This window comes from Triticum aestivum, chromosome 3B (assembly GCF_018294505.1).
Source record: "Triticum aestivum cultivar Chinese Spring chromosome 3B, IWGSC CS RefSeq v2.1, whole genome shotgun sequence".
Taxonomy (NCBI): domain Eukaryota; kingdom Viridiplantae; phylum Streptophyta; class Magnoliopsida; order Poales; family Poaceae; genus Triticum; species Triticum aestivum.
Genome location: NC_057801.1, coordinates 687,425,695 through 687,446,169, shown reverse-complemented (window position 1 = coordinate 687,446,169; position 20,475 = coordinate 687,425,695). Strand labels below are relative to the sequence as shown.

Below are 20,475 nucleotides of genomic sequence, written 5' to 3'. Positions count from 1 at the left end.
TTGCAGCTTCTCCACTTTGGCCAAAAAACCATAAAAGCTCCTAAATAGGTGCTTTTGAAGCTTTTTTGGCTTTTGATGAATCAATATAACCTATTTGAGCTTCAAAAGCCATAAAAGCTCCAAAAGCACCTATTTAGGAGCTTTTATAGCTTTTCGGCTAAAGTGGAAAAGCTGCAAAAGCAGAAGCAAAAGCCCAAACAAACAGGGCCTAAGAGTTGTGCCCTTTCAACTATTGCAGGTAGCTGCTTCTGCTTTGTATCGATCGACTGGTGAGTTTTCTGAGTAAATTATTTCTTCTTTTTCCAAGTAGAGTGATCAAGTATTCTTACGCAAGTTTTGATCAGGTGACGCTGGAAGTTATAAACTGCAAGATTTGGCTGACAAGTTGTTTGTGTCACTCCATGTTTGCGATGGCTGATGGTACCAAGTTCCTCCTATTGTTTCTCCTCCTAAACAGCTTAACATTGTGCTTTTGTACTAAACAAGATATTCGGTGCCTGAAGTCTATGCAACAGTCAGTGATTGATCCCAAAAGTGTACTCAAATCATCTTGGAACTTTGAAAATGAAACCGACTGTTTCATATGCCGCTTTACTGGTGTGGAATGCTGGTTCACATATGAGAACATGGTTCTCTCTCTGCTTCTCGGCAACCTAGGACTTCAAGGTGCATTTCATCAAGGTCTTCATGATTGTGCAAGCATGATAGGCCTGGACCTGTTGAATAACAATTTTTCAGGACCAATCCCACCCGACTTTTCACGGCAGGTGCCGTATCTGACATCTTTGGACACTAGTAGAAAAAGGGCCATTTGTCCCGGTTCGTAAGGCCCATCTGTCCCGGTTGTGGGTCCGGGACTAAAGGGTCGTTACTAAAGCCCTAGGCCTTTACTCCCGGTTCTTACATGAACCGGGACAGATGGGCCTCCACGTGGCCACTGCGGCGAGCCCAGGCATGAGGGCCTTTGGTCCCGGTTGGTGGCACCAACGGGACCAAAAGGCATCCACGCGTCAGCAGCTGGCAGGAGCTGAGGTTTTTTTTGAAAGGGGGTGGTTTAGGGGTTTTGGGGGTTAAGTTAGGTTGTTAGCTAGCTAATAGAGAGAAGTGTTCTCTCTTATCTCCGTGCTTGGTTTACCAACGCTACTGCTATGCCTAAACGTGGCTTTGATTGAAGTGAAGGCAACATGTGGTGCATGTCGAAAGTAATACTAATCCTAACTTGACCAAGTTTGGATTGTACTACTTTCGACATGCACCACATGCATGTTGCCTTCACTTCAATCCAATCCATATTCATTTCACCCACTGATATATAATAACTCTTCATGCTCGCATGCATCATGCATCATCATAATAACAAGTCCTACTAATCATCATCATACAACTTCTACTCGTTATTAATAACAAGTCATACGATCATCATCCTTATAGTCATCGAACCAACCCTACTTAATTGTTCTTAGCTCATGATCATCAGTATTAAGTAGGACCTAAATACCCTCTTTAAGGTAAAATAGCATAAAACAATATAGACCCTGACTCTCCATTATGGAGAATGGAGATCATTCTGTCTCCAATTCTTGAACTTCGCTTCCCTTTGCTTCCAAGAACCTCCTTACAACTGTCCATACATTTTTTTCCATTTCTTGATTGTCATGTCTCCACTTCTTTTAGAAATCCGGTATGAACAGTTGAGATTCGTAGGATGACCTGGCTGTATGTTCAAGACATCAAGGCGACCATGTTGATACATCAGATGAGGCACACAATCATTCGGGATTATCTGTTGAAAAACATAGTAATAACTTCGTAGTTAGCAATGATGTACTAGTTTTAGAAGTATGCAAAAGATGCACGGATGTCGTAATAGTAAAAAATCTTACCAGGGTATCTCCATGGTAGTTACCGTAGTTCAACACGTGCACTAGTGGCACATATTGACCATAATGTCGAGGAGTTTGATTGTAGATATTGTAATTCTCAAGATTAGTACAAAATGCGATCAGGTGATTTTTCTTCTGATAAATATTCGGAGCCATCGGTGTAGTGGGTTTTGTCTACCATCTTCCGCACATTCTTTGGGGAATGAAAATAAGCTGTCACTATTTTAAAATAAACAATATAAATTACTTAATAACTATGTTTGAGAAGCTCACATAGGGGAAGAATTGGAAGCGTATCAACAAGGACCCAAATGTCCAAATTGTCTTCGGCGGTGTCAGGCTCACCAAGATCCATGGTGACAAGCATACCCTCATAAAAACCATATATCTCGCAAAGTGCTTCCCAATTCTTGCAACAAAAATGGGTTACACTCTCAGAATTGTACAGATTTACTTCAAAATCCATATCATGATGGGTCCTTAGGTGAATTTTCTTTGTTTCCATACTTTCATGGTCTTTAAAACCCATCCTCTCCAAGACATAGCGTCTTGCATAGCATGGGATAAGCTAGTCAAATTGTAAAATATGAAAAGTACACGTTGAAATAGTTGAAGTCGTGCTTAATTACAAAAAAACACTTGTCGTCGTTGCGTACCATTTCAACATCGAATGTCTCCTCGAGCTTAATGCTGAAGCGCCGATCTTCGTCCAGCTGAAGGAACCTATCGCACATACCTCGGTCATCGTGGCACCAATCGCACTCCCCCAGGAGACTTCATCGCACTCCCCCAGGAGACTTTCAAATATTAAGACTATCGGTTTGTCGAGTCTTTTCTTGAAAACTCTCAGCTCACGCGGTGTACATATTCGACCGTCGGTGATGGTATCTCCTCCTTTCATTCCCGAGTGCATTACACCAAATTGTCTAGCACACGGAAATGAAGGAGAAGCTACCCCCATGACAACAATCGGGATTCTTCATCCTCTCATATACATACATACATACATACATATATATATATATATATATATATATATATATATATATATATATATGGTGGAGACTCACCTTCATTGATTCCTCTCTGACATTTGCGACCGTCGGTGATGGTAGCTCCTCCTTTCGTTCCCGAGTGCATTACACCAAATTGTCTAGCACACGGGAACAAAGGAGAAGCTACCCCCACGACAACAGTCAGGATTCTTTGTCCTCTAATATATCGTGGAGACTCGACAGACTTAAAGTCAACCCAAAATATCGTTTAATTATCATTCTAAAAAAAAGACATATCGAGCGCTTGAAGGAGATTTGGCTAGACTCACCTCGAGGTCGGAGGGGGGTGGTGACGGGGACGACGGCGGGGATGATGGAGGGGGCTCCTAGATTTCTGCAAAAACAAAAACCCTATAAGTTATAAACTAATCAAATGCATACGCCTTGCATAGTGCTCTCCAATTTTAGCATTCAAAGTAGGGGTAGTTTTCCAATTTGAGCATTCAATAAGCAAAACCAAATCATAAAATAAAGGAGTATTCAAATTAGCATGCATTCAATTATAAGAAAAACTACATCATCTCTTGCGTTCGTACATCGTCGAGTATTATCACTAATACACCTCGAATACTATCATACATATAGCATCACTAATATAGCTAGAATCGTAGCGCCCGGCGGGTATCAGCGCGGGCGGTGGACACCCAAAGAGAAGGAACCATCAAATGATCATAGCTCCAATGAGATCCCTGAAGAACTTGCCAGGTATTATCGAACCTGCCCTCCAACACAACCATGTAGCGACAGACGTGCTCGTCCTCCTCACTGACACGGTGACGTACCACCTCCGCGATGTCCGGAAGCCTCGGCACCGTCACTGGCCCACGCGACCGCCACCAAACAAGGATCGGGTCAATGATGGACTGGCTCCTCACCAACCTACGCCCCCTGGAAGGTAGCACCTCCCAATACCAACCCGGCGGAGCCCAGTCCCGGAAATGGCCCCTCTGATCAAGCAGGCCTCCTCCGCTGAGTCGACGACGAGGATGCGGTATAGGCATCGTCGACGTCCATGCGGGAATAATTGCTTGAACTAAAAAAACTAGTTCTATTAATTTCCTTGCTAAGAATAAATTGCTTCTATAGTCAAATAAAGTTGTTCTATTAAATCAACTAGTTCAAATACTAAGCACTTACTATAAATAAAATAAAATAGTACTACTAAAAATAAACTACTTCTATAGTAAAATAAAGTTGTTTTATTAAATCAACTAGTTCAACTACTAAGCACTTACTATAAATAAAATAAAGTAGTACTTACTAAAAATAAACTACTTCTATCGTAAAAATAAACTACTTCTATAGTAAAATAACACATTGATATAGATCAAGATGATGAAGATCATGGTGTCGTGCCGATGACGATAGAGATCATGACAGTACTTTGGAGATGGAGATCAAAGGCGCAAGATGATCATGGCCATATCATGTCACATATTTTGATTGCATATGATGTTTATCTTTTATACATCTTATTTTGCTTAGTTTGACGGTAGCATTTTAAGATGATCTCTCACTAATTATCAAGAAGTGTTCTCCCTGAGTATGCACCGTTGTGAAAGTTCTTCGTGCTGAGACACCACGTGATGATCGGGTGTGATAGGCTCTACGTTCAAATACAACGGGTGCAAAACAGTTGCACACGCGGAATACTCAGGTTAAACTTGACGAGCCTAGCATATACAGATATGGCCTCGGAACACAGAGACCGAAAGGTCGAACGTGAATCATATAGTAGATATGATCAACATAGTGATGTTCACCATTGAAACTACTCCATCTCACGTGATGATCGGACATGGTTTAGTTGATTTGGATCACGTAATCACTTAGATGACTAGAGAGATGTCTGTCTAAGTGGGAGTTCTTAAGTAATATGATTAATTGAACTTAAATTTATCATGAACTTAGTCCTGGTAGTATTTTGCAAATTATGTTATAGATCAATAGCTCGCGTTGTTGCTTTCATATGTTTATTTTGATATGTTCCTAGAGAAAACTGTGTTGAAAGATGTTAGTAGCAATGATGCGGATTGGATCCGTGATCTGAGGTTTATCCTCATTGCGGCACAGAAGAATTATGTCCTTAATGCACCGCTAGGTGACAGACCTATTGCAGGAGCAGATGCAGACGTTATGAACGTTTGGCTAGCTCAATATGATGACTACTTGATAGATTAGTGCACCATGCTTAACGGCTTAGAATCGGGACTTCAAAGACGTTTTGAACGTCATGGACCATATGAGATGTTCCAGGAATTGAAGTTAATATTTCAAGCAAATACCCGAGTTGAGAGATATGAAGTCTCCAACAAGTTCTATTGCTAAAAGATGGAAGAGAATCGCTCAACTAGTGAGCATGTGCTCAGATTGTCTGGGTACTACAATCGCTTGAATCAAGTGGGAGTTAATCTTCCAGATAAGATAGTGATTGACAGAGTTCTCTAGTCACCATCACTAAGTTAGTAGAACTTTGTGATGAACTATAGTATGCAAGGGATGACGAAAACGATTCCCGAGCTCTTCGTGATGTTGAAATCGACGAAGGTAGAAATCAAGAAAGAGCATCAAGTGTTGATGATTGACAAGACCACTAGTTTCAAGAAAAGGGCAAAGGGATAGAAAGGGAACTTCAAGTAGAATGACAATCAAGTTGTCAGTCCCGCGAAGAAGCTCATAGCTAGACCAAAGCCTGAAACTGAGTGCTTACACTGCAAAGGAAATGGTCACTGGAAGCGGAAATGCCCTAAATATTTGGTGGATAAGAAGGATGGCAAAGTGAACAAGGGTATATTTGATATACAGGTGTTTGATGTGTGCCTTACTAGTGTTTATAGTAACCCCTGAGTATTTAATACTTGTTCGGTTGCTAAAGATTAGTAACTCGAAACAGGAGTTACATAATAAACAGAGACTAGTTGAGGGGAAGTGACGATGAGTGTTGGAAATAGTTCCAAGATTGATATGATCATCATCACACACTCCCTATATTTTCGAGATTAGTGTTAAACCTAAATAAATGTTATTTAGCGTTTGCGTTGAGCATGAATATGATTTGATCATGTTTATTGCAATACGGTTATTCATTTAAAATCAGAGAATAATTGTTGTTCTGTTTAAATGAATAAAACCTTTGATGGTCATACACCCAATGAAAATAGTTTGGTGGATCTCGATCATAGTAATACACATATTCATAATATTGATGCCAAAAGATGCAAAGTTGATAATGATAGTGCAACTTATTTGTGGCACTGCCGTTTGGGTCATATCGGTGTAAAGCGCATGAAGAAACTCCATAAAGATGGATTTTCAGAATCACTTGGTTATGAATCATTTGATGCTTGCGAACCATGCCTTTTGGGCAAGATGACTAAAACTCCGTTCTCTGGAACAATGGAACGAGCTACTGACTTATTGGAAACAATACATACCGATGTATGCGGTCCAATGAGTGTTGATGCTCGTGGCGGGTATCGTTATTTTCTGACCTTCACAAGATGAATTGAGCAGATATGAGTATATCTACTTGATGAAACATAAGTCTGAAATAATTGAAAGGTTCAAAGAATTTCAGAGTGAAGTGGAAAAATCATCGTAACAAGAAAATAAAGTTTCTACGATCTGATCGCGGAGACGAATATTTGAGTTACGAGTTTGGTCTTCAATTAAAACAATGTGGAATAGTTTCACAGCTCACGCCACGTGGAACACCACAACGTTATGGTGTGTCCGAACGTCATAACTGCACTTTATTGGATATGGTGCGATCTATGATGTCTCTTATCGGTTTTACCACTATTGTTTTGGGGTTGTGCATTAGAGACAGCTGCATTCACGTTTAAAAGGGCACCATCTAAATCCGTTGAGACGACACCGTATGAACTATGGTTTAGCAGTAAACCTAAGCTGTCGTTTCTTAAAGTTTGGAGTTGCGATGCTTATATGAAAAAGTTTCAACCTGATAAGCTCGAACCCAAATCGGAGAAGTGCGTCTTCATAGAATACCCAAAGGAAACTGTTGGGTACTCCTTCTATCACAAATCCAAAGGCAAAGCATTCGTTGCTAAAAATGGATCCTTTCTAGAGAAGGAGTTTCTCTCGAAAGAAGTGAGTGGGAGGAAAGTAGAACTTGATGAGGTAATTGTACCTTCTCCCTTATTGGAAAGTAGTTCATCACAGAAATCAGTTCCAGTGATTACTACACCAATTAGTGAGGAAGTTAATGATGATGATCATGAAACTTCAGATCAAGTTGCTGCCAAACCTCGTAGGTCTTCCAGAGTAAGATCCGCACCAGAGTGGTACAGTAATCATGTTCTGGAAGTCATGTTACTAGACCATGATGAAACCTACGAACTATGAGGAAGCGATGATGAGCCCAGATTCCACGAAATGGCTTGAGGCCATAAAATCTGAGATATGATCCATGTATGAGAACAAAGTATGGACTTTGATTGACTTGCTCTGATCAGCAAGCCATGTTAAATAAATGGATCTTCAAGAGGAAAACAGACACTGATAGTAGTGTTACTATCTACTAAGCTCGACTTGTTGCAAAAGGTTTTCGACAAGTTCAAGGGGTTGACTACGATGAGACTTTCTCACCCGTACCGATGCTTAAGTCTGTCCGAATCATGTTAGCAATTTCTGCATTTTATGATTATGAAATTTGGCAAATGGATGTCAAAACTGCATTCTTGAATGGATTTCTGGAAGAAGAGTTGTATATGGCGCAGCCAGAAGGTTTTGTTAATCCTATAGGTGCTAACAAAATGTGCAAGCTCCAGCGATCCATCAATGGACTAGTGCAAACATCTCGGAGTTGGAATATACGCTTTGATGAGTTGATTAAAGCATATGGTTTTATACAGACTTTTGGAAAGGCCTGTATTTACAAGAAAGTGAGTGGGAGCACTACAACCTTTCTGATAAGGATATGTGAATGACATATTGTTGATCGGAAATGATGTAGAATTTTCTGGAAAGCATAAAGAAGTGTTTGAAGGGTGTTTTTCAAAGAAAGACCTCGATGAAGCTGCTTACACATTGAGCATCAAGATCTATAGAGATAGATCAAGACGCTTGATAAGATTTTTCAATAAGTACATACCTTGACAAGATTTTGAAGTAGTTAAAAATGGAACAGTCAAAGAAAGAGTTCTTGCCTGTGTTGCAAAGGTATGAAATTGAGTAAGACTCAAAACCCGACTATGGCAGAAAATAGAAAGAGAATGAAAAGTCATTCCCTATGCCTCAGTCATAGGTTCTATAAAGTAAGCTAGCTATGAACCAGACCTATTGTATACCTTGCTCTGTGTTTGGCAAAGGAATACAATTTTGATCTAATAGTAGATCACTGGACAGCGGTCAAGAATATCCTTAGTGAGGACTAAGGAGATGTCTCTCGATTATGGAGGTGATAAAAGAGTTCGTCGTAAAAGTTACATCGGTGCAAACTTTTACACCAATCCAGATGACTCTAAGTCTCAATCTGGATACATATTGAAAGTGGGAGCAATTAGCTAGAGTAGCTCCGTGCAGAGCATTGTGGACATAGAATATTTGCAAAATACATACGGCTCTGAATGTGACAGACCCGTTGACTAAACTTCTCTCATGAGCAAAACATGATCATACCTTAGTACTCTTTGGGTGTTAATCACATAGCCATGTGAACTAGATTATTGACTCTAGTAAACCCTTTGGGCGTTGATCACATGACGATGTGAACTATGGGTATTAATCACATACAGATGTGAATATTGGTGTTAAATCACATGGTGATGTGAACTAGACTATTGACTCTAGTGCAGATGGGAGACTGAAGGAAATATGCCCTAGAGGCAATAATAAAGTTATTATTTATTTCCTTATTTCATGATAAATGTTTATTATTCATGCTAGAATTGTATTAACCGGAAACATAATACATGTGTGAATACATAGACAAACATAGTGTCACTAGTATGCCTCTACTTGACTAGCTCGTGAATCAAAGATGGTTAAGTTTCCTAACCATAGACATGTGTTGTCATTTGATTAACGGGATCACATCATTAGGAGAATGATGTGATTGACATGACCCATTCCGTTAGCCTAGCACTTGATCGTTTAGTATATTGCTATTGCTTTCTTCATGACTTATACATGTTCCTGTAACTATGAGATTATGCAACTCCCGTTTACCGGAGGAACACTTTGGTTACTACCAAACATCACAACGTAACTGGGTGATTATAAAGGAGTACTACAGGTGTCTCCGAAGGTACATGTTGAGTTGGCATATTTCGAGATTAGGTTTTGTCACTCTGATTGTCGGAGAGGTATCTCTAGGCCCTCTCGGTAATGCACATCACTATAAGCCTTGCAAGCAATGTGACCAACGAGTTGGTTACGGGATGATGCATTACGTAACGAGTAAAGAGACTTTCCGGTAACGAGATTGAACTAGGTATTGGATACCGACGATGAAATCTCGGGCAAGTAGCATACCGATGACAAAGGGAACAACGTATGTTGTTATGCGGTTTGACCGATAAAGATCTTCATAGAATATGTAGGAACCAATATGGGCATCCAGGTTCCGCTATTGGTTATTGATCGAGAATAGTTCTAGGTCATGTCTACATAGTTCTCGAACCCGTAGGGTCCGCACGCTTAACGTTACGATGACAGTTTTATTATGAGTTTATAAGTTTTGATGTACCGAAGTTTGTTCGGAGTCCCGGATGTGATCACGGACATGACAAGGAGTCTCGAAATGGTCGAGACATAAAGATTGATATATTGGACGACTATATTCGGACACCAGAAGTGTTCCGGACGTTTTCGGAGAAAACCAGAGTGCCAGAGGGTTACCGGAACCCCCTGAGGAGAGATAATGGGCCACATGGGCCTTGGTGGAAAGAGAGAGGGGTGGCCAGGGTGGGCCGCGCGCCCCCTCTCCCTCTGATCCGAATTGGACTAGGAGGGGGGCGGCGCCCCCCCTCTTTCCTTCCCCCTCTCCCCCTTCCTTCCCCCTCCTAGTAGGAGTAGGAAAAGGGGAGTCCTACTCCTACTAGAGGAGGACTCTTCCTCCTTGGCGCGCCCACAAGGGCCGGCCGGCCTCCTCCCTTGCTCCTTTATATACAGGGACAGGGGGCACCCTAGAACACACAAGTTGATCTATGGATCATTCCTTAGCCGTGTGCGGTGCCCCCCTCCACCATATTCCACCTCGGTCATATCGTCGCGGAGTTTAGGAGAAGCCCTGCACCGGTAGAACATCATCATCGTCACCACGCCATCATGCTGACGGAACTCATCCCCGAAGCTTTGCTGGATCGGAGCCCAGGGATCGTCATCGAGCTGAACGTGTGCTGAACTCGGAGGTGCCGTATGTTCGGTGCTTGGATCGGTCAGATCGTGAAGACGTACGACTACATCAACCGCGTTGTGCTAACGCTTCGGCTTACGGTCTACGAGGGTACGTGGACAACACTCTCCCCTCTCGTTGCTATGCCATCACCATGATCTTGCGTGTGCGTAGGATTTTTTTTGAAATTACTGCGTTCCCCAACAGTGGCATCCGAGCCTAGGTTTTATGCGTTGATGTTATATGCACAAGTAGAACACAAGTGAGTTTTGGGCGATACAAGTCATACTGCTTACCAGCATGTCATACTTTGGTTCGGCGGTATTGTTGGATGAAGCAGCCCGGACCAACATTACGTGTACGCTTACGCGAGACTGGTTTTACCGCCGTGCTTTGCACACAGGTGACTAGCGGGTGTCAGTTTCTCCAACTTTAGTTGAACCGAGTGTGGCTACGCCCGGTCCTTGCGAAGGTTAAAACAGCACCAACTTGACGAACTATCGTTGTGGTTTTGATGCGTAGGTAAGAACGGTTCTTGCTCAGCCCGTAGAAACCACGTAAAACTTGCAACAACAAAGTAGAGGACGTCTAACTTGTTTTTGCAGGGCATGTTGTGATGTGATATGGTCAAGACGTGATGAGATATAAGTTGTTGTATGAGATGATCATGTTTTGTTGAAGTTATCGGCAACTAGCAGAAGTCCTATGGTTGTCTCTTTGTTGCATAAGATGCAAGTGCCAAATAATTGCTTTACTTTATCGGTATACGATAGCAATAGTTGCAAGAGCAATAGTTGGCGAGACGACCATGTGACGACACATTGATATAGATCAAGATGATGAAGATCATGGTGTCGTGCCGGTGACGATAGAGATCATGACAGTACTTTGGAGATGGAGATCAAAGGCGCAAGATGATCATGGCCATATCATGTCACATATTTTGATTGCATATGATGTTTATCTTTTATACAACTTATTTTTCTTAGTTTGACGGTAGCATTTTAAGATGATCTCTCACTAATTATCAAGAAGTGTTCTCCCTGAGTATGCACCGTTGCAAAAGTTCTTCGTGCTGAGACACCACGTGATGATCGGGTGTGATAGCCTCTACGTTCAAATACAACGGGTGCAAAACAGTTGCACACGCGGAATACTCAGGTTAAACTTGACGAGCCTAGCATATACAGATATGGCCTCGGAACACGGAGACCGAAAGGTCGAACGTGAATCATATAGTAGATATGATCAACATAGTGATGTTCACCATTGAAACTACTCCATCTCACGTGATGATCGGACATGGTTTAGTTGATTTGGATCACGTAATTACTTAGATGACTAGAGAGATGTTTGTCTAAGTGGGAGTTCTTAAGTAATATGATTAATTGAACTTAAATTTATCATGAACTTAGTCCTGGTAGTATTTTGCAAATTATGTTATAGATCAATAGCTCGCGTTGTTGCTTTCATATGTTTATTTTGATATGTTCCTAGAGAAAACTGTGTTGAAAGATGTTAGTAGCAATGATGCGGATTGGATCCATGATATGAGGTTTATCCTCATTGTTGCACAGAAGAATTATGTCCTTAATGCACCGCTAGGTGACAGACCTATTGCAGGAGCAGATGCAGACATTATGAACATTTGGCTAGCTCAATATGATGACTACTTGATAGTTTAGTGCACCATGCTTAACGGCTTAGAATCGGGACTTCAAAGATGTTTTGAACGTCATGGACCATATGAGATGTTCCAGGAATTGAAGTTAATATTTCAAGAAAATACCCGAGTTGAGATATATGAAGTCTCCAACAAGTTCTATTGCTAAAAGATGGAGGAGAATCGCTCAACTAGTGAGCATGTGCTCAAATTGTCTGGGTACTACAATCTCTTGAATCAAGTGGGAGTTAATCTTCCAGATAAGATAGTGATTGACAGAGTTCTCTAGTCACCATCACTAAGTTAGTAGAACTTTGTGATGAACTATAGTATGCAAGGGATGACGAAAACGATTCCCGAGCTCTTCGTGATGTTGAAATCAACGAAGGTAGAAATCAAGAAAGAGCATCAAGTGTTGATGATTGACAAAACCACTAGTTTCAAGAAAAGGGTAAAGGGATAGAAAGGGAACTTCAAGTAGAATGACAAGCAAGTTGTCACTCCCACGAAGAAGCTCACAGCTGGACCAAAGCCTGAAACTGAATGCTTACACTGCAAAGGAAATGGTCACTGGAAGCGGAAATGCCCTAAATATTTGGTGGATAAGAAGGATGGCAAAGTGAACAAGGGTATATTTGATATATAGGTGTTTGATGTGTGCCTTACTAGTGTTTATAGTAACCCCTGAGTATTTAATACTTGTTCGGTTGCTAAAGATTAGTAACTCGAAACAGGAGTTACATAATAAACAGAGACTAGTTGAGGGGAAGTGACGATGAGTGTTGGAAATAGTTCCAAGATTGATATGATCCTCATCACACACTCCCTATATTTTCGAGATTAGTGTTAAACCTAAATAAATGTTATTTAGGATTTGCGTTGAGCATGAATATGATTTGATCATGTTTATTGCAATACGGTTATTCATTTAAAATCAGAGAATAATTGTTGTTCTGTTTAAATGAATAAAACCTTTGATGGTCATACACCCAATGAAAATAGTTTGTTGGATCTCGATCGTAGTAATACACATATTCATAATATTGATGCCAAAAGATGCAAAGTTGATAATGATAGTGCAACTTATTTGTGGCACTGCCATTTGGGTCATATCGGTGTAAAGCGCATGAAGAAACTCCATAAAGATGGATTTTCGGAATCACTTGGTTATGAATCATTTGATGCTTGCGAACCATGCCTTTTGGGCAAGATGACTAAAACTCCGTTCTCTGGAACAATGGAACGAGCTACTGACTTATTGGAAACAATACATACCGATGTATGCGGTCCAATGAGTGTTGATGCTCGTGGCGGGTATCATTATTTTCTGACCTTCACAAGATGAATTGAGCAGATATGAGTATATCTACTTGATGAAACATAAGTCTGAAATAATTGAAAGGTTCAAAGAATTTCAAGTGAAGTGGAAAAATCATCGTAACAAGAAAATAAAGTTTCTACGATCTGATCGCGGAGACGAATATTTGAGTTACGAGTTTGGTCTTCAATTAAAACAATGTGGAATAGTTTCACAGCTCACGCCACGTGGAACACCACAACGTTATGGTGTGTCCGAACGTCATAACTGCACTTTATTGGATATGGTGCGATCTATGATGTCTCTTATCGGTTTTACCACTATTGTTTTGGGGTTGTGCATTAGAGACAGCTGCATTCACGTTTAAAAGGGCACCATCTAAATCCGTTGAGACGACACCTTATGAACTATGGTTTAGCAGTAAACCTAAGCTGTCGTTTCTTAAAGTTTGGAGTTGCGATGCTTATATGAAAAAGTTTCAACCTGATAAGCTCGAACCCAAATCGGAGAAGTGCGTCTTCATAGAATACCCAAAGGAAACTGTTGGGTACTCCTTCTATCACAAATCCAAAGGCAAAGCATTCGTTGCTAAAAATGGATCCTTTCTAGAGAAGGAGTTTCTCTTGAAAGAAGTGAGTGGGAGGAAAGTAGAACTTGATGAGGTAATTGTACCTTCTCCCTTATTGGAAAGTAGTTCATCACAGAAATCAGTTCCAGTGATTACTACACCAATTAGTGAGGAAGTTAATGATGATGATCATGAAACTTCAGATCAAGTTGCTGCCAAACCTCGTAGGTCTTCCAGAGTAAGATCCGCACCAGAGTGGTACGGTAATCATGTTCTGGAAGTCATGTTACTAGACCATGATGAAACCTACGAACTATGAGGAAGCGATGATGAGCCCAAATTCCACGAAATGGCTTGAGGCCATAAAATCTGAGATATGATCCATGTATGAGAACAAAGTATGGACTTTGATTGACTTGCTCTGATCAGCAAGCCATGTTAAATAAATGGATCTTCAAGAGGAAAACGGACACTGATAGTAGTGTTACTATCTACTAAGCTCGACTTGTTGCAAAAGGTTTTCGACAAGTTCAAGGGGTTGACTACGATGAGACTTTCTCACCCGTCGCGATGCTTAAGTCTGTCCGAATCATGTTAGCAATTTCTGCATTTTATGATTATGAAATTTGGCAAATGGATGTCAAAACTGCATTCTTGAATGGATTTCTGGAAGAAGAGTTGTATATGGCGCAGCCAGAAGGTTTTGTTAATCCTATAGGTGCTAACAAAATGTGCAAGCTCCAGCGATCCATCAATGGACTAGTGCAAACATCTCGGAGTTGGAATATACGCTTTGATGAGTTGATTAAAGCATATGGTTTTATACAGACTTTTGGAAAGGCCTGTATTTACAAGAAAGTGAGTGGGAGCACTACAACCTTTCTGATAAGGATATGTGAATGACATATTGTTGATCGGAAATGATGTAGAATTTTCTGGAAAGCATAAAGAAGTGTTTGAAGGGTGTTTTTCAAAGAAATACCTCGATGAAGCTGCTTACACATTGAGCATCAAGATCTATAGAGATAGATCAAGACGCTTGATAAGATTTTTCAATAAGTACATACCTTGACAAGATTTTGAAGTAGTTAAAAATGGAACAGTCAAAGAAAGAGTTCTTGCCTGTGTTGCAAAGGTATGAAATTGAGTAAGACTCAAAACCCGACTATGGCAGAAAATAGAAAGAGAATGAAAAGTCATTCCCTATGCCTCAGTCATAGGTTCTATAAAGTATGCTAGCTGTGAACCAGACCTATTGTATACCTTGCTCTGTGTTTGGCAAAGGAATACAATTTTGATCTAATAGTAGATCACTGGACAACGGTCAAGAATATCCTTAGTGAGGACTAAGGAGATGTCTCTCGATTATGGAGGTGATAAAAGAGTTCGTCGTAAAAGTTACATCGTTGCAAACTTTTACACCAATCCAGATGACTCTAAGTCTCAATCTGGATACATATTGAAAGTGGGAGCAATTAGCTAGAGTAGCTCCGTGCAGAGCATTGTGGACATAGAATATTTGCAAAATACATACGGCTCTGAATGTGACAGACCCGTTGACTAAACTTCTCTCATGAGCAAAACATGATCATACCTTAGTACTCTTTGGGTGTTAATCACATAGCCATGTGAACTAGATTATTGACTCTAGTAAACCCTTTGGGCGTTGATCACATGACGATGTGAACTATGGGTATTAATCACATATAGATGTGAATATTGGTGTTAAATCACATGGTGATGTGAACTAGACTATTGACTCTAGTGCAGATGGGAGACTGAAGGAAATATGCCCTAGAGGCAATAATAAAGTTATTATTTATTTCCTTATTCCATGATAAATGTTTATTATTCATGCTAGAATTGTATTAACCGGAAACATAATACATGTGTGAATACATAGACAAACATAGTGTCACTAGTATGCCTCTACTTGACTAGCTCGTGAATCAAAGATGGTTAAGTTTCCTAACCATAGACATGTGTTGTCATTTGATTAACGGGATCACATCATTAGGAGAATGATGTGATTGACATGACCCATTCCGTTAGCCTAGCACTTGATCGTTTAGTATATTGCTATTGCTTTCTTCATGACTTATACATGTTCCTGTAACTATGAGATTATGCAACTCCCGTTTATCGGAGGAACACTTTGGTTACTACCAAACATCACAACATAACTGGGTGACTATAAAGGAGTACTACAGGTGTCTCCGAAGGTACATGTTGAGTTGGCATATTTCGAGATTAGGTTTTGTCACTCTGATTGTCGGAGAGGTATCTCTAGGCCCTCTCGGTAATGCACATCACTATAAGCCTTGCAAGCAATGTGACCAATGAGTTGGTTACGGGATGATGCATTACGTAACGAGTAAAGAGACTTTCCGGTAACGAGATTGAACTAGGTATTGGATACCGACGATGAAATCTCGGGCAAGTAGCATACCGATGACAAAGGGAACAACGTATGTTGTTATGCGGTTTGACCGATAAAGATCTTCATAGAATATGTAGGAACCAATATGGGCATCCAGGTTCCGCTATTGGTTATTGATCGAGAATAGTTCTAGGTCATGTCTACATAGTTCTCGAACCCGTAGGGTCCGCACGCTTAACGTTACGATGACAGTTTTGTTATGAGTTTATAAGTTTTGATGTACCGAAGTTTGTTCGGAGTCCCGGATGTGATCACGGACATGACAAGGAGTCTCGAAATGGTCGAGACATAAAGATTGATATATTGGACGACTATATTCGGACACCAGAAGTGTTCCGGACGTTTTCGGAGAAAACCAGAGTGCCAGAGGGTTACCGGAACCCCCTGAGGAGAGATAATGGGCCACATGGGCCTTGGTGGAAAGAGAGAGGGGCGGCCAAGGTGGGCCGCGCGCCCCCTCTCCCTCTGATCCGAATTGGACTAGGAGGGGGGCGGCGCCCCCCCTCTTTCCTTCCCCCTCTCCCCCTTCCTTCCCCCTCCTAGTAGGAGTAGGAAAAGGGGAGTCCTACTCCTACTAGGAGGAGGACTCTTCCTCCTTGGCGCGCCCACAAGGGCCGGCCGGCCTCCTCCCTTGCTCCTTTATATACAGGGACAGGGGGGACCCTAGAACACACAAGTTGATCTATGGATCATTCCTTAGCCGTGTGCGGTGCCCCCCTCCACCATATTCCACCTCGGTCATATCGTCGCGGAGTTTAGGAGAAGCCCTGCACCGGTAGAACATCATCATCGTCACCTCGCCATCGTGCTGACGGAACTCATCCCCGAAGCTTTGCTGGATCGGAGCCCGGGGATCGTCATCGAGCTGAACGTGTTCTGAACTCGGAGGTGCCGTACGTTCGGTGCTTGGATCGGTTAGATCGTGAAGACGTACGACTACATCAACCGCGTTGTGCTAACGCTTCGGCTTACGGTCTACGAGGGTACGTGGATAACACTCTCCCCTCTCGTTGCTATGCCATCACCATGATCTTGCGTGTGCGTAGGATTTTTTTTGAAATTACTGCGTTCCCCAACAGTGGCATCCGAGCCTAGGTTTTATGCGTTGATGTTATATGCACAAGTAGAACACAAGTGAGTTTTGGGCGATACAAGTCATACTGCTTACCAGCATGTCATACTTTGGTTCGGCGGTATTGTTGGATGAAGCGGCCCGGACCAACATTACGCGTACGCTTACGCAAGACTGGTTTTACCGCCGTGCTTTGCACACAGGTGACTAGCGGGTGTCAGTTTCTCCAACTTTAGTTGAACCGAGTGTGGCTACGCCCGGTCCTTGCGAAGGTTAAAACAACACCAACTTGACGAACTATCGTTGTGGTTTTGATGCGTAGGTAAGAACGGTTCTTGCTCAGCCCGTAGCAACCACGTAAAACTTGCAACAACAAAGTAGAGGACGTCTAACTTGTTTTTGCAGGGCATGTTGTGATGTGATATGGTCAAGACGTGATGAGATATAAGTTGTTGTATGAGATGATCATGTTTTGTTGAAGTTATCGGCAACTAGCAGAAGTCCTATGGTTGTCTCTTTGTTGCATAAGATGCAAGTGCCAAATAATTGCTTTACTTTATCGCTATACGATAGCAATAGTTGCAAGAGCAATAGTTGGCGAGACGACCATGTGACGACACATTGATATAGATCAAGATGATGAAGATCATGGTGTCGTGCCGGTGACGATAGAGATCATGACAATACTTTGGAGATGGAGATCAAAGGCGCAAGATGATCATGGCCATATCATGTCACATATTTTGATTGCGTATGATGTTATCTTTTATACATCTTATTTTTCTTAGTTTGACGGTAGCATTTTAAGATGATCTCTCACTAATTATCAAGAAGTGTTCTCCCTGAGTATGCACCGTTGAGAAAGTTCTTCGTGCTGAGACACCACGTGATGATCGGGTGTGATAGGCTCTACGTTCAAATACAGCGGGTGCAAAACAGTTGCACACGTGGATCACATCATTAGGAGAATGATGTGATTGACATGACCCATTCCGTTAGCCTAGCACTTGATCGTTTAGTATATTGCTATTGCTTTCTTCATGACTTATACATGTTCCTATAACTATGAGATTATGCAACTCCCGTTTACCGGAGGAACACTTTGGTTACTACCAAACGTCACAACGTAACTGGGTGATTATAAAGGAGTACTACAGGTGTCTCCGAAGGTACATGTTGAGTTGGCATATTTCGAGATTAGGTTTTGTCACTCTGATTGTCGGAGAGGTATCTCTAGGCCCTCTCGGTAATGCACATCACTATAAGCCTTGCAAGCAATGTGACCAATGAGTTGGTTACAGGATGATGCATTACGTAACGAGTAAAGAGACTTGCCGGTAACGAGATTGAACTAGGTATTGGATACCGACGATCAAATCTCGGGCAAGTAACATATCGATGACAAAGGGAACAACGTATGTTGTTATGCGGTTTGACCGATAAAGATCTTCGTAGAATATGTAGGAACCAATATGGGCATCCAGGTTCCGCTATTGGTTATTGACCGAGAATAGTTCTAGGTCATGTCTACATAGTTCTCAAACCCGTAGGGTCCGCACGCTTAACGTTACGATGACAGTTTTATTATGAGTTTATAAGTTTTGATGTACCGAAGTTTGTTCAGAGTCCCGGATGTGATCACGGACATGACGAGGAGTCTCGAAATGGTCGAGACATAAAGATTGATATATTGGACGACTATATTCGGACACCGGAAGTGTTCCGGACGTTTTCGGAGAAAACCGGAGTGCCGGAGGGTTACCGGAACCCCTCGGGGAGAGATAATGGGCCACATGGGCCTTGGTGGAAAGAGAGAGGGGCGGCCAGGGTGGGCCGCGCGCCCCCCCTCTTTCCTTCCCCCTCCTAGTAGGAGTAGGAAAATGGGAGTCCTACTCCTACTAGGAGGAGGACTCTTCCTCCTTGGCGCGCCCACAAGGGCCGGCCGGCCTCCCCCCTTGCTCCTTTATATACAGGGGCAGGGGGGCACCCTAGAACACACAAGCCGTGTGCGGTGCCCCCCTCCACCATATTCCACCTCGGTCATATCGTCGTGGAGTTTAGGCGAAGCCCTGCGCCGGTAGAACATCATCATCGTCACCACGCCGTCGTGCTAACGGAACTCATCCCTGAAGCTTTGCTGGATCGGAGCCCGGGGATCGTCGTCGAGCTAAACGTGTGCTGAACTCGGAGGTGCCGTACATTCGGTGCTTGGATCAGTCAGATCGTGAAGACGTACGACTACATCAACCGCGTTGTGCTAACGCTTCCGCTTACAGTCTACGACGGTACGTGGACAACACTCTCCCCTCTCGTTGCTATGCCATCACCATGATCTTGCGTGTGCGTTGGATTTTTTTTGAAATTACTGCGTTCCCCAACAGTGGCGGCGTCTGGGCGGCGCGGGACAGCGTCAGAGGCAGGGCGACGACGGCGACAGCGAGGCAGAGGGGCAGCCTGGCGACGTCGTTGGGGCGGGATCGAAGAACTGAACGAAATTTTTCACAAGTGATGTATATATAGCCAGAGCATTGGTCCCGGTTCGTGACACCAACCGGGACCAATGCCCCCCTTTAGTCCCGGTTGGTGCCACCAACTAGGACTAAAGGCCTTGTGCTGCTGCGTCATGGCACGGAAGTTTAGTCCCACCTCGCTAGTTGAGGGAGCTAGAGAGTGGTTTATAAGCCCTAGTCCCGCTGCCCTCTCGAGCTCCTCTCAAATGCAGGCTTACGAGCCTAAACACACTGTATGTGCCTATGGGCCTACTGCGGGCCTGAATACTGGCCCATTGTTGGGTTTCTAGTCGTATTCAGGCCGTGGTGGCCCTTTAGGTGGCACTTATTTTATTTTATTTTTGTTTTATTTTTTGCTTTGTTTATTTTGTTTTGTTTCTACTTACAGCAAAATACTTACTAGTTTTTCAGTGATTCTTTTTGCTTTTAGGTAATAAAAATTATAAACTTTTTGTTAGTGCCATTTGTTTTCTAATTTGAATAGTTTAAATTTGATTTTTTGGAAATTTGTGTTAATCACTAGTTTTGGAATAGCTTTACTATAAAAATAGATTATTGAGTGATTCTTTTTCCTGCTATTTAATATTACTGTGTTTTATCATTATATTC

The 20,475-nt window shown here is 42.1% G+C and overlaps 1 protein-coding gene across 1 annotated transcript in view; it reads left to right on the top strand.

The window, feature by feature from the left end:
• The first annotated feature begins 410 nt into the window (after nucleotides 1-410).
• LOC123066072 (probably inactive leucine-rich repeat receptor-like protein kinase At5g48380) overlaps nucleotides 411-20,475 on the top strand; it is a 21,152-nt gene continuing 1,087 nt past the window's right edge. Inside the window, exon 1 of the mRNA XM_044489232.1 lies at nucleotides 411-787. Within this exon, the coding sequence (XP_044345167.1) occupies nucleotides 411-787 (377 nt within the window). The remainder of the gene's footprint in view (nucleotides 788-20,475) is intronic.